The sequence below is a fragment of the Tauraco erythrolophus genome, chromosome 8 (assembly GCF_009769465.1).
Source record: "Tauraco erythrolophus isolate bTauEry1 chromosome 8, bTauEry1.pri, whole genome shotgun sequence".
NCBI lineage: Eukaryota > Metazoa > Chordata > Aves > Musophagiformes > Musophagidae > Tauraco > Tauraco erythrolophus.
The window spans coordinates 18,089,883-18,114,013 of NC_141472.1; the positions used below are offsets into that span (position 1 = coordinate 18,089,883).

Here is a 24,131-nt window from a genome sequence, read left to right on the forward strand (position 1 = left end):
TGTCACAAGGATCTTTCGTATTGGGAAGTTGACTGGGACATTGCAAAAATAATTTTTTTTTTTTTAATTTCTTAATTAATAAAATGTCTAGGAAGTTCAAAACCACTAAATATCTCCAAGGAATGTGACAGCTCAGACAAGGGAGAGAAATCTACTGAAATAGGTATGAGTCAGCTTTACTGCAATCTTAAAGTTGCAAAAGGCTTTGAAAAGTGAATGACCAGAGAAATACCTCATGAGAGTAAAATGGGCTTCTGAGGGATAACTTCAGCTGTAAATGCTAAAGTAAAAGCTTCTTGTTGTGCACCTCAGCATTTTCAAGTGCAAAAAATATATATTCTGCTCACACTTCTATCTTTCTGGGGGTTATATTTATTCAGAGGAGATTAACGGCCAATTTTCAGTGTGACCGCCTTCATCAGAAGTTTATCCCTTCGCAAAATGACATTTTTACATTTCATGAGAGCAGCATGCATGAATTTCTCTGAAGACTTCAGATTCATACTTGTAAAATGAAAGGTGGAAAAATGTTTGTATCTCTAAGGAGATGCCAGAATCGTATTCTGTGCAGGATGACAGTCTAGGACTAACTGTGATTTGTGCGATCTTATTTGCCAGATCTTTTTGTGTTAAATAACTTTATTGTGGTATTGGGTTTTAATTACATTTATGATTACATGGGCATTTAATAAAGCCGTGTGTTCTGCAGATAGCTGCAGTAGGATGCATAGATTGGTATTTGTCGTCTCTGCAGTAGAGGAAGCAGTCTGGGATGATTTAAAGCAACGACGGTTGTACCGATGCTCACTTAAAGGAGAGTAAGGAAACATTTTGTTAGGGAGCATGGAGAAACTCTGCCTTGTGCCCCTCATTGCATCTGGCTGCTTGTAGGGAAGGGAGAGGAATGACAAACCCATCTCTATGCATGTACTTTTCCAGATTTTCTTTCTTTAGATGGCCTCTACTTTTTCTTAAGAGCTACGCCGTCATTTGGAGGTGGCTGTTTGGTGTATTCCGTTCCTCTGCCCTGCCTCTACCCCACACGGTGTGAATGCTGGAGGAGGTGATGCACTCGTGCTGGCTGGAGGCGTCTTCCCTCAGCATCCGCTGCTGGGCTTCCAGGAGGATCTCTGCTGACGCAGCCGTGTTGGCGTGGGCTGTAGCACCAGGGCCTCTTACAGCACTGGGCCCCCGCAGACACCTTTGCAACCTCTCTTTCTCGCATTACTGTGCAGTACAGACCTTTATGATCTCTCTCCTTTGTGTCTGGTTTTTCTGATGTTAATGATTTAAAGGCAATTTGGCTGTGTTTTGAAATTCCACTTCCTAAGGGGTGAGCTTAAGCAATACTACTTTTTCATCTGCCCGGACAGTGATGTAACCTTTACACTTGTGCAAGGGTTAATTCCCTTAGTGAACGGTTTTCCATGTACTCAGTGATTTAGAAATGTTTGGAAAAATGCACCCATGGATGTGTTTTTCTATTATCTCTGCTTGCTTTAGATCTCAATCAATGTACAAAAGAGATTTACTTAAAAGATTTAAGAAGAATATGTAGAATTATTTTACGTAATTTGGGTGCTTAATGGCCCCAGATTTAGGAAATTGCTGTATTCTCTGTTAACCATCTATAAATGGATATGACAGATGAAGCGAGTAAGAGGAAGTTTACATGGTTTGTGAGGCAGGCAGAAGATGCCACACTAGTTCTGCTTTTTAATTGACTTTTCTTTCCTTTAAGTGTGTATAGTATGACAGCACATGAGCAGGATGAGAAGAATCTATGGAGATACGGGGGCAGGAAAAGAGCTTGGGCTGGGCAAGAAATCATAAGATGATGTCATCAAAATAACAGCAGTAGAGAGATGCAAGGAAAGGAGGCAGAAAAAACATCCTGTTAGAAAGAAAGATTACTTTGGCCTGAAGAAATTTTAGAAATTTTCTAAGTTTTGCAGAATTTCATCTTGCTTCTTAGTCTCAGGTTCCCTGTGGTTCCCTCTTAGCTTGTGGGCTGTATGTGCTTTTGTGCCACTGATGGACAGTGAGCATCCTTTGCTGCTCTCAGGGTGTTAGAGGTGGGCCCAGCAGCACATGGTAACATGTTCTTGATTTACTGCATGTCTGTTACAGTGCAACTTACCCTTCTTTTAATGGGCATTTAGAGAGCTATAGTCTCCTGACCTGTCTGATCTAAAATACACTTAAACTAACCTAGTAGGTCTCAAAAAGTCTTATAAACTTGACAGCAGATGGCACATGCTTTTTGTTTAGCCCTGCATATACTATCTTGGTGGGTGGTAACTGCCTTAGGACAAAATCAGCATCCCACCAGTCACCATCTGGGATGGCAGATGATATGTGGGACTGCCATGAATAAGCATTCTGATGTTTGTAAATGTCCGAAGGAAGACACCGCTTGTTATCACGGCAGTTGGTATGCAGTCAATACTGCGAGAAGCTCACTTTATGCAGTAATCAGCAAAAGCTGAATTGTGTGCCTCGGGTCCATCTCTGTAATACGGGTGATGTAAGGTGATTCTTCCATAGTTTGTTCATTTTGATGGTGAACTTGAATGGCCCTTGTTTTGGCAGACCTTTAATCTTTGTTGGTGCTTTTGTGATAAAAATAATTCTTCTGCTTCTTAGGTACTGTGTCAGAGGTGATGTTTAGGTGCCTTGTATCGGATCACACCTGATGCTGATAATGAGCACAAATGCACGCTATAAAATGTGCCCCTGCTTTGACAGCGTAGTCGGAGTTGATGGGTGAAGGGAGGGGGTGGTTTGAACACAAAGGTGTAAAACAACTTGCAAAAGAACACACCGTAGTTTTCTTGCAGATGCAAGGGTGGAAATGCACATCTCCTGGCCCTTGTCTACTCCAATTTTCCCTTCTTCCAGGTGGGGGATGCACAGACAGAAGTGTGAACCGTGAGGATGGCCACAGGCCACTTCCCTCATCTTCTCTGTCCCTGGCTTTATGTGCTAAGCCTCTCTTCTGGACATACATGCTTTGAGAAATATTATTTAGACAAGTTTTGGTTGGAAGGGTTACTTGTCATTTATGTGACAAATTCTTTACATAGAGTATTTTAGATAGTAAGGCTGGTCCGTAGGAAGCTCTGGGTTGTATCAAGTATAAACATCTTTGAAAGGAAGAAATCTGTGCAGCTGTCATGGAATTTGCTTTATACTGCAGTTAGATTCATGTCGGTTTGTGTTAAAGCATGTTTTATTTGCACTTAGCTTGTCTGTTTATCTACTGAAACAGGTATGAAACAACAGTTTAATGAAATGGCATCTACTTTAGTGATTCAAATAGTTGACTTGACCATTCTTTTTCTCAGTACCTTCAGGATACTTAGTGCAGAATATCTACAAGAGTGTAGGACTTAAAATGTTTATGCAGCTTAGTGCTGTTGGAATTGCCAATGGTTCTTTGGTATAAAGGTTTTGGGGCAGAGGGAATATACTATCTGAGTCTTTTCAAGTGTTTTTCTTCTCAAGTATGACATGCAAATAGTATACCAATTTTATAAATGAATAATAAAAGGGAAGAAATCCAAATAACTCTCCACATGAATTCTTAATTCAAGTACTACTGTTCAGCTTAAAATTAAAATGTGAAGGTTAGAGGTATGTCCAAAAGTTTATCAAACCCAAATTGGAGTTATGCAATAGTATCGTTGCACAGGCTGGAATGCAAAGAATTGAGCACAGTTTGTCTGTCAAATTTGTATGAGCAAATGCACTCACTCTAACAGGATCTTAATTGAGGGGAGAGCAGGGTGGATTATGTGCAGCATGGAAGCACATGCATGTGCTATTTCTGGATCAGGGTGTGAAATGTCAGCAAAACCAGTGAAAGACTTCCTCGTTCTTTATGAATGGAAGTGTGTATTTTAATGCAGAATAAGATAGGCATTCAGAATGGATTTTGCAGGCAGCAGTCACTTAAAGCCTAAGGTGACCGGCAGCTTGAGTTGAGGAAAGGTCTGTGCAAGTCTGTGGATGGGCAGGAGGAAATAGGGAGAGGCTGTATTTTCGACTCTGCCAGAGTCCTCTCCAAGTTCAGTATCAGCACAAAATATGGCTTAGCCATGATTCCTTTAAGCAAGGAAAATGGGAAGTGAAGGGTTACGTTCAAGGCAATGTCAATTTTAACCTGGTCTGTTTCTGCAGGTGGCTTCAAACTAGATGAGCCGCTTGCCTGTTCTTGTGGTCTGTCGCTAACCGATAATTCTGGATAATTCTCTTAGAACTTGATCATAAATCTCAAGAGGTTAATAAGACAACGTATTTTATGTCCTTTTACCTTTGTACTGTAAGGGAACATTGCTTTCAATATTTTTGCTGTTCCAAAAGAGAATCAATGGTTTACATGGCCGTTGACAGTCTCTTACTGATGCCTAGTCTGGGACCATCTTTTTAGGAGCGTGTTAGGATTGACGATCGCTGCCACTGACCGTGCTTGCAGTTTTTAGCAGGGTTTTCTCTGAGAATTCTTAGTGCTGTCAAGCAAGCTGATGTGTCTCAATCTCACGCAATTTCTGAATGTAGCTTGTTCTTTGTTCACACCCAGCTATTCTTTTCAACAGTCCTCAAAGTTCTTGCTCTTGTGTCCAAGAGCTCTTTTGCAGCACTAGCAGGCTTTATCCTGAATTAAAGGTTTGCAGTACAACTTATAAGCAGCTTCTAGCATTGTCAGGCTTATGGAAGGCTGTCTACTCTGCCTGGCTTTCTGTTGTGGCTTCCTTTTATGCTCGGGTGAATTATCGATATTTTTAAGAAGGGCAGGAAATTATTTTTGCTTCCTGAGACCAAAGCTTTATGTACTCCTCAAGTGCAATTATGTTCTAGCAAGATAAAGCAACAGCCAGGTACAAATACCCTGTGGGAATCTTCCATTATGTCAGTGGGTTTTGATCTTTATTCACACAAGTTCATGCCTAAAACTTTCTTTTATAATTAAAATAGATGCTTCACTAGAAGTACCCTACATCTCGTACAAGTTCTCCAACTAGTTAAAAGCCATTTGCTTTACAGTGGTTGTTAAATTATGTTCTATTTTGAGATATTTCTCAAACATACAGAAATAATTTGTTCTTTAAAAAAACCCTATTTTTTGTGTTCCTTTTATGGTTGCAGACAGGTTCAAACTATATCCTCTATGTAATTTTCCTTTTATAAGTTTGTTTTCAACTCTTCTGAGTTGTAAAATCTGGTGGAGATGCATCTAATTAGTGTTTTATGTTATTCAATGTAAATGTTTGAGTTTTTTCTGTGGAGGAATGCAAGAGGAGTCCTTTGATTTAAAAGAATACTGGATACAATACTTTGAAAAATCCAAGTAAAAAACCAACAATCTAGCAACTTTGTAGAAGTCTAGAGACTTAGGAATTAGTCTTAGAAAATTATCTTGGACACAATATAATTCAATTTATTTTATTAACTTAGTGATTGATAAGACAGTTCCCTAGTCTCAAGGAGGCAGATTATGAAAATGGGCAAATTTGGAAATACACTTACAAAAAATCACTTTGATAATTTCTACTTGAAGAAATTAAGCTTTTTTTTTAATATTTATTTTGATCTACTTTTTGAGGAGTTTCTATTAAAATGACTTGTACTTGTCACGTTTAACCTTTTAAAAGCATCCTACCTATTTTTGTAATTATTACGTTTTGCTGGCTGCTTGGTGTTTTGGCACATAAGATGTTTTAATCCTGGCTTTGTTCAACAAAGAACTCAGTATTTAAGTCTGTCTATATTTTTGTGCCTTTTTTCGTCCTTCCTGGATGTTGCTTTAGATGGGTCTTTGGTAGAAAACTAAAGTTCCTGGGTGAAATAAGATGTAAATATGACCTGATACTGACAATCAGTGGTGTTTGGTGTGTCATGGACTCTATTTTTTGTTTGAGGACAGGGAAGCACAGAGACCGGACTCTGTGGTACCTGGTTGAATGTGTTGCAGATAACACACCAGGGGTGGCAGTGTGGTTATTGGGAATGTTGTATGGATTTATACAACAGACCTGTTGATGGAGGAAGCTAAGGGAGCTGAGTAGTCATTTTTCTGGCAGGTCTCTTCTCTCTGATAGACTTATACAGGTGGAAGGGGAGTACAGAAGTCTAAGATGACATATACAGCCATGTATTGGACACTTTGGGCATCTAGATGTTCTTCTACAACCAGATAAGAGTAGCTAAAGAAAAGTGAAGTTTACTGAAGGTAAGTAATGGCTTAATGACAGATTCCTGAATAGAAGGCACCAGCTTGTCAAATGGTTCATCGAGCAAAATCATGTTACAATAATGCTGGAAAACTATCTGTTCCTCTTGAAGCATAATCCAGGATAGCTGTCTGGACTCCGAACTTGATTAACTTTCTTGGGAACAGTCAGATACATTAGGTCAGGTGAGGATATATCTCTTTGGCAAATAAGTCAATATGTAATTCTATTCTTGTTAATACTAAGCATCCCAGAAATCTGGAAGTAGAGGGGCTAAAGAGGGAAGGATCAACCTTATAATTAGAGCTACCTACAAACATGGGCACATGCAACCGCAGTCTGATAATTGAAGTCAAGAGTGATTTTATTTACTCCAGTTTAGCTAAGCTCACAGTCTAGTCCAGTAGGTCTAATTTAGGTTTCCTTTACATGGACGATTTCAAGGCTGGTAGAACAAAGCAAAACATTATCTACTTGAATGTGTGCACTTTCCTGAATTACCTTGTACTGAACAGCTCATGTTTGTGTTGTGAAACAACCATCTGTTTTTGTAGTTTAAAGAGAATCTCGCTCAAATGTTAAATATTCTAAAATGTGTTAGTGAAGAGGCTGTCAGCCATTTGTCATATTATACCATTCAAAACTTTTCATGTACAGGAATAGCGAGCTGACTTCCTATTCCTCTTCACATTGATAAACTAGCATCAAAATAAAGGTGAAAAAAATCACTTAACCTGATTAGGTCAGTGTGCTATGATTAACTGATTATTCTTTGTCTATCACAAGGAATAAAAATGTATTTACTTTTCTGAACCATCCAGTTTTTACTGTAACTTTGAATTGCAGTATTTTGTGAGCAGAGATTAAAGAAAAAAGGAAGAGCTGATCAGATGTGTATGGATGGGTAATAAATAGTTTTTCAGGTGGAAAAATTGCAGAATACGATGCCTCCTTCAAGAATTTCAGAACAAGATGAAGATTAAACATGGCAGTTCTCTGTTTTGATTTGTACGGAAAGAAAGAGGAACACATCTTCTGAAAGGAAACCAGTCCCTTAAACATATGGGGGATTTTTCAAGGTTGGCTTCAAAATAGTCTCTAGTGCTTTTTTAACACTGTAGGAAACTGTGCACCAGGCACTATGCATATGCTGTTCACCACAGTATCCCAATAGAACTTGTTGCCCAGATGGTGCAAACCATATGCCTCTCGATAGTTTATCTACGTTTGGGAAATACTGTCTAAAAATATAAGAAAGGTCATAAGACTTCTCAAAAGCAGCTACAGTTAATTTCTTTTAAATAATGTTCTGGAGGTTTTCAAGCTGGTTGGTTTTGTTTGGTTTTCTTTTTTTTCCCCTTGTTCTTTTTTTTTTGTTGTTGTTGTCATGTGTGAGTTTTATGGCAGAGATGAGGAACTACGGAATCATACTTGCTCCAGTGAAGACCACAGCGCTTAAGGCACACGTACAGTCTTCACTGGTCCATCTGCATAGGTAGTTTTTCCCCATAGGGGGTGCTTAAGAGGTGTACAGCACAAGGCTCAGTCTTTGGTCTCTCTCTTTTTCTCTTTTTTCTCCCGTTTGCCCGAATGAACCTTTTTGGAAATGTAACAATATAAAAAGCCAGTTAATTTTTACATTTGTTCCTGTGTCTTTGGTAATCCATTTGACTATTTCCCAAGGCTAAGGGAGAAAATTCTCTTTGCCCATACGTGAGTTGTTAAAATACGTTTCCTTTTTGCTTACCTGGCACAGATCCACAGAGGGACAGCAGTCTAATTACATTTCCAGCATAGTTGTTCTTTGAAGTATCAACTAATTAGGAATGGGCATTGCAAAAGTTTAGACCAGCACTCAGGAAAAGAATGCTTCATGTAACCATCACTAATTCATTAGGATAACCAAAGCTTATTTCCTTTGAGTAAAGATTTGCACATTCTCACCTACAGCAGTGTACTATATATAATACTTCTTTGTAGCTCCTCTGAAAGCACAACTCTGTTTAAAAGTAAATTAGCTAAATTGAAAGGCTAATTGCCTTGAGCTTCAAGTACAAAGGATGTCCACGCTTAGATTTCTTTGCCAGCTGCAAGAGGCTGAGAAGATGTGGTTTCAGAAATCCTAACAGGGTATCTTGTGACACTTAAGAATTTTAATGTGGTATCATAAATCACTAACTTATTCTTGCTGCAGTATTGCTTGCAGAATCTATTCGGATAGATCATAGTTCTGTGTGCTGAGGAGGAAACGTGATGGGAGGACAACTTGTTTAGTCTGGTAATAGCTCATGTCAAATACTTGAAAAGCTCTTATACTTGCATTGCTTCCTTTTATGATTTTGATCAGAGCAAAAATGAGTATATCTGGTTGGAAGGAGAACTTTTGCAAGAGAAAGAAGCAGACTTTCAAGTACCTATGAAAGATGAGTATGGCATGCAATCCCTTTATGGACTCAGATTTTTCTGGATCATTTCAGCTGGATGTTTTCTAACATATTTGAATGCTTTTGTTTGTTTCCTGCTTTTTTTTTCTTGTTTTCACCTTCCCAGCTTTCAATTTTTAATTGAGTCTAGTCCTCTAAGTCATTGAGTAAACAGAGCTACGGTGATATAGCACTACCTTTGTAATGTGCGTGTCACTCCAGGGTGATTCACGGAATCATGTCCCTTTTGTATGGGGCGTTTTAGTTTGTGGATATTGTTACGTATTAGCCACTGCTGAAACTGTGCTGTATCCAGGTTATACAAAAGTGGGAGCTCGCAGGATTGATCGTCCCCTGTATGATAATTCCAATCCTTTCTCTCTTTTAATGAACTCATACTCTTGTTTTTAGTCTTAAACCTACTTCTAAATGCTTCATAATCCCATCTATAACTATTACTCTAAATGATTTGGTTTATTTTGCAGAATATAATTATCATATAACGTCTCTTGATTCTCAGTTCACTGTCTGTTGTCTCAAGTAGCTGCTTCTGTTATGTGATAATGTTATTGAGCTAAGTGAAAGCCTGAGGAATGAAATGGCCCCATTTCATATCTGACTCCTGGTAAGTGAGAATAAGCACCATCCAGAACTCTCCAAAATCTGTCTGCAATAAAAATCTCTATTTGAAGGAAAAAGACACTTGCCAGATGCTTGCTTGCATAAATGTGAGTGACTAGGAAATGTAGAGAATAGGAAGAATGCTCAAGTTTTGTGGTTTGTGAGGTTTTTAAAATTACAATTTCATGTGTACATACAAGTTTCTTTCATAAGTGTAAAGCATTCAGATAGCCTTCTGAAAAAAGATTACCTCTTGAAAAATACATCTGCATTCATATTGAGATTCTTACACTGACTCAATGCAGAATTGTATTTCTTCTGCATATTCTAGAGCCAGGACATTTCAGAAAGTATTTTTAAAGATGTGTTTGTCCAACTCTAACTTTAAAATTCTATCTCCTTTCTTTCTTCTTTAAAAACATGTGGGACGTTTCTTGTAATAATCTTTTTATTTTTTGAACAAATACATACACCACAAAAAATGATCAGTTATGGTAAAAGCTGTTATTACTGTGTGAAAGATGTGCATGCTGTAAAATTTTGGTGGATGTTTGCTATCAACATTTTCTTCTTAAACACTTTAGAAGGAAACGAACAAGGCTTTTCAAACACAGATGATTTGCCATACCAAATGTTCAGGTCTCTGAAATCCCAAGACGAGAGCTGGGACTTCTCCATGGGAGAAGGATGACTTCTGAGAGCTAGCGTGTTTTGGTTTCTGGCTTCAAGTACAGGTCCTCTCCAGGGTCAGACCGGTCAGAGCATGCTGCTGCATGCCGTCCTAAAGCCAAGGTTTAAGATGCTCCATGTAGGTATTGTTTCAGAAGTGCTTTGCATCTGCGGCTCCCAGCAGTTGCTGGGAGGTCAGTGCTGCTTATAATCAGGTCACCTTTCAATTCGGATGCAGAGCTTTAGGCAATCAGTGTTATTTTAAAATTTCAGCTTGTGGCTTTTAACTCTTAAATTAAGTAGCTAGAGGTTGCTTTATGGATTTGTTTTTCCTGTGTTAATGCAACTAAGACAGTACTTTGTAGTACAAATTAGCTTAAAACTATTCTGTTTGCAAAAACAAAACTGAAATTTGGACAATGTTTTCTTTTTGTTTTTCTGAAGGTTAATTTTCTTTCTAGGCTGGGAGCTGGGATGCTGCCTTAGGGCGTAGGTGCGGTGTTTGAGTTCTTGCTACGCTTAGTTGTTCTTTCTGGGTGGGTCCATATTAAAAATATTTTTTGTCACGTCAAGAGGGCACTTCTAAGGCGTATGTTCTGATTTTCCCCATTAACCCTTCTTTGGTTCATATTTCAACAGTCAGACTTTACCAACTGAAAAGTTTCGTACCTTTGGATGAAAGTAAAACAAAACTTGCAGTCCATGAGTCTATATCTTGCTCTGAAGTGATAATAGGCTAATGGAGTACCAGGCTGCTGCTTTCCAAAATAAACCCCCTTTGGGAAGTTCTGGTGCTGTTACAGGCACTCAGCAGCAGCTGTCTGCTCCATCAGTCTGCCTTCTGGTCCAGGCAGCTTCCTAATGCAGATGTTTGCCTCTGCCACTTTTAAATGTATCCAAACCAACTGGGTTTCATTAAGATCTTACAGATTACTGAAATAATTAATGAATTATATTTCGAATTTATAGAATCATAGAATGGTTTGGGTGGGAAGGAACCTTAAAGATCGTCTACTTCCAACACCCCTGCCATGGACAAGGACACCTTCCACTACATCAGGTTGCTCAAAGCCTCATCCAGCCTGGCCTTGAACACTTCCAGGGATGGAGCATCCACAACTTCTCAGGAAAACCTGTTCCAGTGCCTCATAACCCTCAGAGGGAAGAATTTCTTCCTTATAGCGAATTGAAATCCACCCTCTTTCAGTTTAAAGCCACTACCCCCTGTCCTACCAGTACATGCCCTTGTAAAAAGTCACTCTCCAGTGTTCTTGTAGGCCCCCTTTAGGTACTGGAAGGCCTTCTCTTCTCCAGGCTGAACAACCCCAACTCTCTCAGCCTGTCTTCATAGGAGAGGTGTTCCAGCTCTCGAATCATCTTTGTGTCCCTCCTCTGGACTTGCTCCAGCAGCTCCATGTCCTTCTTGTGTTGGGGACTCCAGAGCTGAATGTAGTACTACAGGTGGGATCTCATGAGAGCAGAATAGAGGGGCAGAATCACCTCCCTTGACCTGCTGACAACGCTTCTTTGGATGCAATCCAGGATGCAGTTGGCTTTCTGGGCTGCAAGTGCGCATTGCCGGCTCGTGTTGAGCTTCTCCTCAACCAGCGCCTCCAAGTCCTTCTCCTCAGGGCTGCTCTCAATCCATTCTCCACCCAGCCTGCATTTGTGCTTGGGATTGCCTCGAGCCATGTGTAGGACCTTGGACTTGGCCTTGTTGAACTTCATGAGGTTCTCACAGGCCCATCTCTCCAGCCTGTCAAGGTCCCTCTGGATGGCATCCCTTCCCTCCAGTGTGTTGACCGCACCACACAGCTTGATGTTGTCAGTAAACTTGCTGAGGGTGCACTCGATCCCACTGTCCATGTCATCAACAAAGATGTTAAACAGTGTCGGTCTCCATACCAACCCCTGAGGAATGCCACTTGTCACTGATCTCCACTTTATTATGATTTACTTTCTGCCGTCAAACTTAAAAGATTTCTGACAAGCCAGGATTTTTAAACTGTTACCTATTTTATTATTAAATAATTATGTTTGTATGTTTATAGCATCTGAAACAATGTAATATAAAAATACTTTTGTTTCAAAACCTTTTCATTCTGGGAACAAAAACTACAACAGCGCTGTTGAAAAAAAAAATACAGAAAACAAAGGGAGCAGGGGAAGTTATTTAGGGTTTAAAAAATACATTTAAAAGTAACAAATACCAAAGCTCTAAGCAGATTAAATTTTCAGATGAAAATGTCATCGAAGCTCAGCTGAGTCAAGGATCTTGGTTGCTTGGCTTGAAATATGATACTTACACGTAAATGATTTAGTGTGGCAGTGTCTAGCCTGGGTTTTCAGGATCACTAGTATTTTGTTTTTATAAGCAATTAGGTACCTGGACCCTACAATTATTTTTAGTAATTATTTTTTGTTTCAATATTTGGTGCGATGTATATCTTAATGTATTTTTTTATATTTTTTGTTTATTTGATGACAGAGCTGTCAGTTATATGAAACAAATATATGACTATAACTATGGACTCTGTTTAGAATACTGAATCAGTAAATCATGCTTGAGAAGGAATTTGTACAAATGCTAAAATTTTAAGCATGGGCTAGAGTTAGGACTGTGATGAAATACTCCATCCCACTATATAAATGACTCTTTAAATAACCTATTTCTGAATTGTTTTCCATTTATATACCTGTGCCAAAGAACCAAGCAGATTTTCTCCTGGTAATATACTTGTCTGGATAATGAGAGGAGTATTCCAGTATTGCTTGTGAATACTACACTGTTTTGGAGAGGAACGCTACGGCTGCTTTTGTGTTTTCTTTTGTGTGTGTCGAGGTGCGGTCTCTCTCATTCCTTCTGCCTAGCAGAGTGGTAGGTATGTGCAAAGATCTGTGCTGCTCTGTTCCTGGGCTGAAAGTGGACCTTACGTTTGAAGCCTCTTTCCTTCTGAAAGCTGAATATAGGTGCGCTCTTGCCTGGAAAGAGCTCTTCTGCACAGCAACCTGAGCCAGCTTTCAGCTGATCCAGAATATTTAGGTGATGGTGGGAAAGAATAAAGTGTAAACAGCAAATTGTTTAGCCAAGAAAACAGAAACATTTTCTGTTTGAGTTACCCTAGAGCCTTCTCCCCCTTATAAAGAGCCTCCCCCTCTCCTCTACTGATTTAGCAGCATACCTTAAATAAAATACACACCTTCCCCCAAGATATATAACACTGTTCTTTGTGCAGCTTGGTTCATTTATCATGATAAGGTTTTTGTTCTTTAGGGACAAGTGTATATTTCAGGCTTTTGGATTGTTGTCCAGGGACTGTCATTTACTGTGTATTTGTGTAGCTCCCACAAGACTAACTTCTAGTTGACGTTTCTCTGTGTAATAGCTTTAATTGTGAAAGTATTGACAGACTCCTATAGACAACATCTTAATGCTTGTTTGAAGGCTGAAGATTTGGGTATATATAAAAGTGGAATGTATTCATTAGCCTCTCTTGAACAGTCTGCTGTCTTCCAGTGTTTCATTAACATCTCTTGTTGGCATCCTTTTTGTTGGATAACTGTGTTTGGGGCAGTGGATACTGCTATGGACATTGGAAAATGGAAAGTTCTGGAACCAGTGTTTAGTGAGGTGGAGGAAATGTATTTGAAAATAATCTTAACCTGTGCTAGAGGTGCAAGAACAAACCTCCTTTAAAATAGAGAGCTTGCAGAACAAAATGAGTTGCTGTGAGTTGTCGTTGTGTGCAGACTGTGATATATTGCCGGCTTATTATTTCTGAGCGCCGCGCTGTGTCGCGGATGCGTGTATTTCTCTGTTAAGCACTGCCGCTGCAATTTGGAACCTTATTTGTTGGAATTGGTCTTTGGTTCATTTTGTATGGCATGAAAATGCTCATTTTGTGGTAAGCATTATTAGTTGGCTTCTAGTAACAATTTTCTCTGTTTGCTTTATAGGTATGAAGCGTCCGTTAAGTCCTGACCATGTCTTCGAAGATGGGATTATGACTCAACCAGCTGTTCTACGGGGCTTTGAAGAAAAAGGACTGAGGAATGACAGACAGGACTATCAATTAAGCAAAGAAAAAAAGAAGATACTGTTTTCCTTCTGCGAAGTGTGCAATATACAGCTGAACTCTGCAGCGCAAGCTCAAGTTCATTACAATGGCAAGTCTCACCTGAAAAGAGTGAAGCAGCTAAATAATGGAAAACTCCCTCCAAGTCCAACTCCTGGCACTTTGTTTGCGAGTACAAGCACAGGTACGTGATTAGCATGAGATGTTGGATTTTGGTCAAGAGATCTGAGGAAGCTTTTAAGCTCTACCTTCCCCACTCAACATAGCCATTAAACTTAATATAGATAAATATTAGTAGTTAATAATATTTTGCCATGTTCAGAATTACCAGTGTATTTCTTTTCCTGTGAAGCCAACTTGTATTAAGGCAATATTGCATTAATGCATGATTAATGGCTGTGTTAGGCCTTGTGTGGTTGAGAGGTGGTCTGTTTAAAAGTAGCTGTTGTGGGTTTCAATAGTCATGTATTTTGTCATCTGCTTTAGTTCCAAAAACAAAGTTCTGGAAGGATGCTACAGGTACAGGAGAAACTTTTAAAAGAAATGTAGCGGTGGGGAGAGGAGGAGAAGAGCTGTAATTTATAGGCTTGGCTCTTTCATTGTTTCTGCTTTCAGTGGTCTGGGTTTTAATTACTCTCCTTCAAGTGAGAAGTAATTTGAAAAAAATACTTTTTACTTTCCGGGTGAGACAAAGGTCCTGAATGCTTGGGCAAAATGCATTTAACATGCATAATGTAGAGGTGCAAAGCATATAATGTGCTTTTTAAAAATTTTTTATTTCAGTGTTTGACCCAGCTCATAGCTATTCTGAGAAAAATGTAGTATTTCCTTACTTCTCTATGCATATAAGAAAGTGAATACATGGAACAAGTGATTCAATCCTGTATGGTTGTAAGGGTAAGGATGTTGTGACTCTCCTTCCCAGTCCTGATATGCCATGTGGTCTCTTGCTTTGATGTTCATAGTTTAAGGAAGTTGCTGCAGGATTATCCTTTCTCTGTGATGTTTCAACAGTGTTGAAGACAAGGTTAGAGCGCTTTAAAGATGCTTTTCTTACTGCTAGTTGAAACAGATACTTTCTTTCTTCCTTTCCATTTATTTGTTAAAGAAAATTCTGTAGAATTCTCTACATTCTGTAGAATCCAAAAGGCCCAAAGTTGATCTTCAAAAGCATTCTTTACATCTCAAGCAAGTATAGCACGTCATCCTTTCTACTTCTGAGATAAAATGCTGCCAGTTTAAGAAATTATTGTTTAGAAGAAACAAAAGTTGCTGCTTATTAATACTTAGTATTGATGAAGTAACATCTCAAATCTTCATGAAAAAAGTTTTATTAATTTATTAGAGAATTTTTTATTAGCAACATGAGAGGATTTGCTTTGAGGTTTTTTGGTTTTTTGTGTAGAGACAGTCAAACTGCATTAAAGGGTTAAACTTTTTCTTTTTATCCTGATTCTGATTTTGAGTCTTGTTAACTGAATTTGACTTTTCTTGAAGTCTGTGGTACCGTTGGTTTGGTTTAGAACCAAGTAGTGTAAGGGTATCACTTGGGCAACACTTGTAGTCGAAAAGATTAAATTCCTATTGAATAACACCTAAATTACTTAATTGTGTGCATTCTTAAAATAACTTTATCTATGAGACATTCTAATTTCATTTAAATTCCACTGCGTGTTGATAGAAAACATTCGAAATGTTTGCACTGTATATTTTCTGTTGCTTTTTGTTAGCTGCACCCCTGCACCTGATGTCTTTGCAGTCATTCCTGGGGATCACAGCTGATGCTCTGGCACCATTGCTCCAAGAACGCTCTGATGCTGAGAACGTTTTGTTTAGTGGAACACATGCTTTGAGGTTACTGTGTAGCTTAGGAGTTAAAATTCATGTTACTTTGCTTTGTTCACTGATCTCTATATTAGACTATATCCTAGTTATTTACTAGTTAAACTGGTCTATCCAGTGCATGTAGAAATAGGCATGCTGGTTTCGTAGCTGAAGGATGCTGGTTTCGTAGTGTTGTAAAGAAAAATGCCTTGCACAGGCAGTTTATTACTGTTACTGCATAGGCCACTTAATACACTGCTCAAGACCCAGGAGGAGAACAGGACTGACTGAAATGTAGCTCCCAAAGAACACTCTCTAAAAGGAGTAGAAATTAATTTTCTTATCAATTGACATTATCCAGGCTCAGTTTTAATCCATGTCCTCTGGAGTGTTATTACCCCTTTCCCAATTCTTGGGCTGACATTGTAAACAGAATTAATTGTGCAGATGGTAAGAGGACAATTTTGTTCATCTCATTTCACCAGCGAACAGACTTTATTCTACGTATGAAGGAAACAAATAGGCCCTCTTGTAATTCATTGTTTATAACTACATTCCCTTCTAATGAACCAGGTAGTGAACAGTTCAGCACACCTCAGGAAGCTTTCTGCAAAGGTTCCTGCTAATCTGCAGTTGGAGTTTTCCTCTGTGTTCAGAATATCAATGTGAGATTAATAATATTCCTGTTGGAAATTAAGATGACTGTAAAATACACATGACTCTGAATATTCATTGACAGTACAGAAACCAGGATTACAGACCTACCAGAACTGTCTTGATCCTGTGTAACAGAACTGGTCGGTGCACCATCACTGCCTCCAGCCTCCTTGGCGCGCTCCTCTTCCAAATGAGGATGAACACAAAGGAGTCATGGGACGTATTTTCATATTCATCCTCTTCTGAGGTCTTCTCTGAGACAGAGAAGGTTGTTGTAAAGCATCCTTTTAGTTGTTGACTTTCGTGGTGTTTTACAACTATAACCTCAATCTGTTGCTTGTAACAGGTGATGGTCCTTATTGTACCACTGTGGGAAAGTTTACTAAGAATTGATAACTGCGGGATTCCAGGCCTTGGCAATGATACTCTACAATGTATAGATGGATGGGGGGGTGAAGGTGGTTTATATGTTTAAAGTCTAAATATCATTTTAGAGATAATTTTAAAGCTACTTCTTTATATTTAAAGTAAGTGTACGATTGTCGTAGAATTCCAAAGGGTATTTAGCAAGAGATATTTTTCTCTTATTTTGCCTTCTCCACCCCATTGCTGAAGTCTAGAAGCTATTTTGCTGTTGTGCATGGACCTGCAATTTCAGCTACCTCACAGCAAGTAAAATTGCATGGAATAAAACTTACAGCTGCTTTTCTTTATATTGACCAAATCGGGAAATTCATGGACTGAATCAGGCGGCTTTGGTGTTTTGATCCGCTCATTGAACTCCACACGAAAATTTAACCCCAATTTAACGAAAACGAGAAGAAAAGAGTGTTCCACTGGAAAAGCGTATCGCACGCGACGCTGGAGCCCTCGCTGTCGCTTCTGCTGGCGATGCTTTGTCGCGGCCGGGGGGGCGCGGCGGGACGGCGGCCGCACGGAGCCGCCCGGCGGGTCCCGGCCGGCCCGCGGGGGGAGCCGCGGGAAGCCGCGCGCCGGCGGCGCCGCGAGGCGGCCACGAGGGGGCGCTGCAGCCCGGGCGATGGCGGCCCGAGCGGCGCGTGCTGCCGGCGGCTGTGCGCCGCTGTGCGCTGCGGCCGCGCCTGCCCTGGGTTCCTCCCGGTTCTCCTTCGGAGCTGACACGCGGGTTGCGCTCCACGGGTGCTCACTGCGTGTTCCGCGGGGCGGTGTGTCGTGGAGAAGCTCCTGATTCTCCCCGCCTTGCCCCCATGCTAACACGGGAACGGGTGGTGTGGTTTTTAGAGCGAGTGTGCTACAAATACCTATCGAAGTCCAAATTTTACACATCTCTGGAAATGAATACAGTAGTTTCTTTTTTTCTTTCTTTTTTTTTTTTTTTTTTTTTTTTTACAGAAAGTGCCCAAATTCCAGAAGCAGGCAAAGCAGAATCGCTTTTCCCTGGGCCCTAGGCTGTTTGCTTTAGGGTCCAGGTGCCGCTCCTTAATGCCCGTTTGAAGATCTTTCTGCAGGTTTGGCTGGAGGTGGGACTGGGAGGTCAGTCCCCTGGCAGCGTGTTCCGGCAGCAGCTCTGCCTTTTTGCTCTTGAAATCTGTGACCTTGCGGGGCAGTTTTGGGAATGCAGGTGGGTCCTATGCTCTGACTCTTTGTAGGGAACAGTCCTATAAGTTAATGTGTTCCCCTGCGAAACTGAGGAAATACTCACAGGATGATTTCTGGGGAGATTATCAACACACCGTTGTGTGATCTGGCTCACAGCAATGACAGCCAAGGGTTTGTTAAGCTAGCAAAATAAATACAAAATGACTTAGACTTCTGCTGTGTTCATGACTTAATACAAGTCAGAAAAAGGGCCTGGTAATGCCTAGTGCAAGGGAGAAGGTAGTAAAACAGCAACCTTGGACGCTGGAGGAGAACAAAGGAGTATGGAGAAGGCAGGGTTTTTTCCCTTTCGGCAACAGAGATTAGAACCGCTTTGCCTCCTTGTGCAATGCTGTATTAAGTTAGAAGTCTAGGTGCTCTTTCCAGTTAATGGAGGCAGGGAGGCTTACAATTCAAGTGCTCAGAATTATCCTTCAAAGGATCCATGGACTATATAGCTAACTTGCATGTTGGTTTTCCAAAGTAAATGTCTAGAATTAGGAAGTGAGTAGTGTCTTCAGCCATGCCAAATGAAAAAGACTTTCTTAAACATCTAATTTAGATTAATAATTAATTTTCTGAGCATTTGACTTTTTATTTATCTCAAAGTAAAGCTGACTCTTGGTAGACATTGAGAAATTATTCAGAAAATATTCCAGGTAGCCTTGAATCCACATGCCCACTTTCGACCTGGTGCATATGAGGATATTTTTTTTATTTTTATTTTTTTTAAATGAAACTGTAAAGAAATTACCTTGCCAGGTGACTAGGTCAGTGCAGGACTAAACGATGGTCAGTTACAACAGAATGAAACTGCAGTGCATTAAGCTGATTTCAATGGAGTTTTCCCTCGGTTTTTAATTGTCAGAAGAATCTGCTCCTAAATGGAGGTCTTTGTATGTAGTTTTGATTCCTCAGCTGGGCCAAGACTAGCTTTTTGACAGGTGGCTTAGTTGCCATCTAAGACTGCTTTGTGCCAACTTCATGGAGGACAGAATTTTTGCTTACTTTAAGCCTCTTGATCTAGGTCCTTGAAGTCCCTATCAATGTTTATCTTGCATTTTTCTAAAAAAAGAACAAGGATAATCTGTTTTTTATTACAGGAGATCTTAATGAATTATTCTATCAAGTACTCAGAGGAATGCTATGCAGCAACCAAAAGTATCTTGAAAAAGTTTGTGAGCTGAGTCCTACTAAACGCGTGCACGCATAGCTGTAAATCAGTGTGTAAGTCTATGGAGAAGAGGAGGAGGAGGAGAGCGGAAAGCACTATGAGCTTACTCTTTCTTATGCTATGCCAAAACCCTTTTTAGACTTGTAGAAGGTGAGTGCTTGTTCTGCCTTCCATGTCTGCTGCATACAGCCCAACCTTTTGGTTTGAAGAAAGCTTCTGCTGAGGGGTAAAGTGGAGTGACACTTCAGGGCTTCCTGTCTCTGTCTCCCTTGTGAAAGGGAGATTGCTTTCTGCTTTGCTATCCTACCCTGGGTAAAATCTGGTTTTCTATTTGGAAAAGATTAGACTCTTTTGCTAAAAGCAAAACTGTGACCTTTCTCCAACATAATAAAAAAAAAATAAGTAAGAGTTACTTAGATTGGTGAGCTGTTGAGAAACTGTTAGTATTTCCCTTCTCGCTACAGTGCATATTGACTTCTTTTCTTTTCAGTGGTCTTTTGAACAAGATTGCATCTGGTAGATGGTTCCATGTTCTTTCCATCACTTGAGTATCTTCCACAACTTAAGAAATATGTAATGTTGCATAAATTAACATTTTTTTTACAATATACAATATGAAAGGTATTTATGATAAGTGATAGCTGTTTTCCTTTCACAGCAGTCATGATCAGCTGCTCTGACATTGACGTTAAGGGGATTTATTATATCGTTTTGGTGCACTTGATACTCCTTACAAAATACTGATGATGAGAGTTAAGATCAAGGGACAGAGCTGACATTAAAGATGGTTTCTTGTTTGCTAATAACTAAAAACCGTATCCATAATACTTTATTCTGTGTTGGAGTAGCTACACTGTGAAAGTACTGATAAAATTCATAAAAATAGTAAGTAGGTTATATGTCCATTCACTGGTAATCTTCAAGGAAAAAAAAATGGAAAATTCTTGGTTTATGGAGGTTGGTTGTTTTTAAGTAATTATTAAGTTGTATTTAGAGCAAAACATTCAAAAATTCCCTAATAGGAAAAAGAAAACCTAACCTTTTCTGAAGTTGTAAAGGTTATCAGACCAATTATTAATCCGTAGCCTCTATTTTCTTCTCTTGGAGGTGGGGAGCACATGAATGACATTTGTAAGCAAACAAATTAAGTATGTGACTAGTATGGAAAAAAAAAGCAGTTTAAGGGAAGTGGTGCTCTGGGTGGAGCAGGGAAGGCTTTCAAAATAAAATTGACTACCACAGTTGGCACCTTTTGTCACTGGTTTGCCAAATATATTCTCAAAAATTCCTTCTTGGAAAGTTGAACCTCTCTTCAGGGGCGGTTATTTTGTGGTAAAGAACCAGAGGTTTAGACATCAGATAATCAGCTTTTCTAGAGTCTAGGACCAAAAATAGAGCTGCTCACCAGCCATTACTTCAAGCTGAGAATGGCTGCAGGAGTGGTGATAATACCACTTCTGCTTGGGTTGGAGGGTCTCCCTTGCCATCTAAACAGCCTGGGCAATGGCCTGGAGAGCTACTGAAATCAGTTGAGTTCATGTCGCTGCAAGGATTTCCCACCCGTCTCTTTGAAGGACGTGATCCACAGTTTACAGGTGTAGACAGCTGTGATGAAAAGGGATCTATAAAAGCAAAGTCATCGTTTTTATTCAGTGTGCATTTCCAACAGTGATTTCTGTATTAAAATGACTGAAAAAATCATGAAGTCAGATTTGTTTATTATTTTTATATTGCAAAAGTAAATCACATACTCTCTCTGTACAGTAAGTATCCTCATCTGGGATCGGATCCTGCCAAAATTTCTTGTACAGTTGTCTCATGACACAGCAGTATATTTGGACAACTAAACAGGTATTATAATAAAAGCTGCTGTGTCTTTCTGTTTCTTTGCAAACTTAACCTAGTTGTGATTACATCTCATTCTTATTATACTGTGTATCTCTGTGGGTGTGAGTATGCACAGCGGCACATGCCCTCTTACCTTTTTTGGGAAAGAAAATGTATGAAGTACCTGAAAAGACAAAAAGATTTACATAGTGGGAAGTCTATGTGGGAGTAGGAAGAGCATGAATTTAATAAGCCATGGAGATTTTTCATAGTAAGTAATTAAAAATTATTGTTGTTTTTGAAAGATGAAGATGGTCATATAATGTCATGCTTTTAGTTGTTGATTTTTTTTTTTTTTTTTTGGTACAAATACTTAATCTGCTGGACTGTACAGATCTTTGCTGGGTCAGTATTCTAAAATTTTTCATCCAAATATACTTCTTTTTAATAGATATCTTATTTGTTTATGTATAATAGACTTTGTCTGTTACGTGGTTAAAAAGTACTTATTTGTTCATTTGCCTAATTGTAAATTAATCTTATTTAGAAAAGCTGTAAGGAATCATTAATTTTTATTGCTGGATTTTTTCCCAATAATGAACCTCGTCACAATACAGGCTACTGATTCTCCTCTGTCTCGTGTTCATTGTAGGAAAGACAGAGCTATTTTTAACATTTACACAGTCTAGATAGATGATTCTTCGTTCTGTGTGGTTTGGAGCTGGATCTGTAGAGCCTTTCATAATCATATCCTTTTTTTTTAATGGTTTGTTTGAATTTGATCACTGTAGCTGATTCCATGCATTGATAATGAAGGCTTGGGTTGCCTGTTTCTCAGCATAAATTCACCTCAGACTTCTACTTTGACAGTGCTCTGTGTTTCGGTACGCATGAAGATACAGAACTGAAATTGCTTTGCTTTCTTTACAAATGACTCGGAGTGTGCTTGTCCTTCCCTAAAATGTTGCCAGCGTGTGAAGGATTTTCAATGAGCAATGCAATAAGCCGGCATCTGGGAAGGTTTGAGGCTGCACTGGTGTAACAGTGTGTACTGTCACACAGATGATCAGGGCTGGAGCCAAGTCTCTGTAGCACTGTAGATCATATTGGTCACATACTGGAAGTTTTGTTTATGTAACTTGGTTGCTGTTTAAGCTGCTTAAATAGTATTGCCATAATGTGGAGTGGACTTCCCAGTAGAGGTGAGCATGATTTTTTTTATTATTAAACTTCACTGAATTGCTTTGTGATACGATGTTAAGAGTGGATGCTTACATGTTTGGCATTATTTCTGTGTGCATGTCATTTCTGTTTTAGTTATTCCAGTGGAAAGGATAAGAAAAATGGCAAGGCGTATAATGCATATTTTTCTTCTCTTCTTATTTCAGTATTAAAAGTAACTCTAAATATGTGGCAAGCTCCCTTTCCTTGCTTGCTGTTTGCAGAGGGCGTCTTTCCAGTAGGTGACTTCCTATGCATTTTAAATGTTTTTGGAACATGTCAGTGATGCTGTATTATTGTTATAGAAAGAAGCTAATTAGCAATGTGACTAAATGCCTCTTACCAGAGCTTGCTTTCTGGCTTGTTAAATCTCAAATTATAGTTATAATGATATGTAAAATGCAAGAGCTGTCAGATTCTCCAGTAAACTAAGAAAGTAAAGAATGAAATAGATTGTATACTGGATTTGACATCTTGCGTATGTCTGTCGTTGTTAATATTGAAAGTTATGACCTGTCATGCCCAGGATAGCTTCCAGTAATTCATTTGCACTGACAGCTTGCTTTGAGAAGGGTATAAAATTACTGTCGCTTCTCCCTAAGCAGTTAAATTTGAGATTTAGTGCAGTAAGTTTTATTTAAGGGAACAGATAGTGTGCTAAAGGTAGCCCGTGAAGTTCTAGTAGTAAATCTTTAAGCTCAAAAGAAGCATTATCGTAAACTAAATAGACTTTGTACCTATGTGTTTAAAAAAAAAAAGTTTTTCATTGAGAATTTCACCTATAGCAGAACACAAAAAATTAGTTCGAGTTACTTATTAAGCATTGCTTTTCTGCTAATACGTTTAGCTTGTGGTGGGACCTGCAATGATTATATTTGCATTTGCCGATAGTAATTTTTTTAATAAAAGAAGGAAAGATGCTGAAAAGTATTTATTAAAACGTTTTTCTTGCTTGCTATAGAAATGTCTATGCTTACTGTGTAGAGTCTGCTGTGGGTTTTTTTTATGAGGAACTAGGACAGCTCATGCGTTTTCCTGCTAAATATATTTATGAGGCAGCTGTTTTATAGCTTTCAGCTCTAAAGTTATAGATAAGTGTGTATTTGTTTGACAGAAGATTCGAGAATTTCCATTTACTGCCAGTACATGTAAAGCTTGGCTAAGCAGACTGCATCAGGAGCACACACACCATTTGTATTAGCCAATCTGTCTTTGCAAGTCCCAGGGCCACTATCTTGCTAGAAGCCACTGTGTGCTTTTGAAAGCATGAAATTAGTTTTATACTGAGCACATGGTTTCTCATTTAGCAGTTCTTTTTATGGTAATGGTCAATTTATGGTTCAGTGCCAGAATTTTGGTATTCTGTCAAAGCTGATAGCTTCTGCCAAGGTGTTCTTTGGAGATAAAAACAAACAAACAAAACCCAAAACAACACCCCCCACCCAAAAAAACCCACAACAAAAATGCAGTTTGTGATGGGGATCCTAGGGAGACCCTAATAAAGGAAAATTCTCTCCAGTGACCTGAACAACTCACATTTCCGATGACGTTTTGGAGTTATTTTGTTGTAATCTTTCAGATAACATTTGTAAGCATACATTTGTCCTTCATGAGATTAAAATTAAGTTTATTGTTACCTTCTTACACTTTATACAGGGTTTTATAATCACTTTGCAATAAGCTTTTTTTCATGACATGGAAAATTACTATCCCTCAATGCTCATTTGGTTTGTGTGCTTATTTAATGATCAAGGACAAAATACACTTGAAAAATGTATACAAAGCACCC

At 39.1% G+C, this 24,131-nt stretch overlaps 1 protein-coding gene across 3 annotated transcripts in view; it reads left to right on the forward strand.

The window, feature by feature from the left end:
- Positions 1 to 2,395: 2,395 nt before the first annotated feature.
- ZNF385B (zinc finger protein 385B) overlaps positions 2,396 to 24,131 on the forward strand; it is a 161,325-nt gene continuing 139,589 nt past the window's right edge. Inside the window, exons 1-2 of one of the 3 annotated variants that reach the window (XM_086615481.1) lie at positions 2,396 to 2,522; positions 13,904 to 14,206. In XM_086615481.1, coding sequence (XP_086471607.1) covers positions 2,396 to 2,522; positions 13,904 to 14,206 — 430 coding nt within the window. Of the gene's footprint in view, positions 2,523 to 13,903; positions 14,211 to 22,183; positions 22,324 to 24,131 lie in introns of those variants that run through there. The other 2 variants (XM_086615480.1, XM_086615482.1) reach the window with 2 other exon arrangements.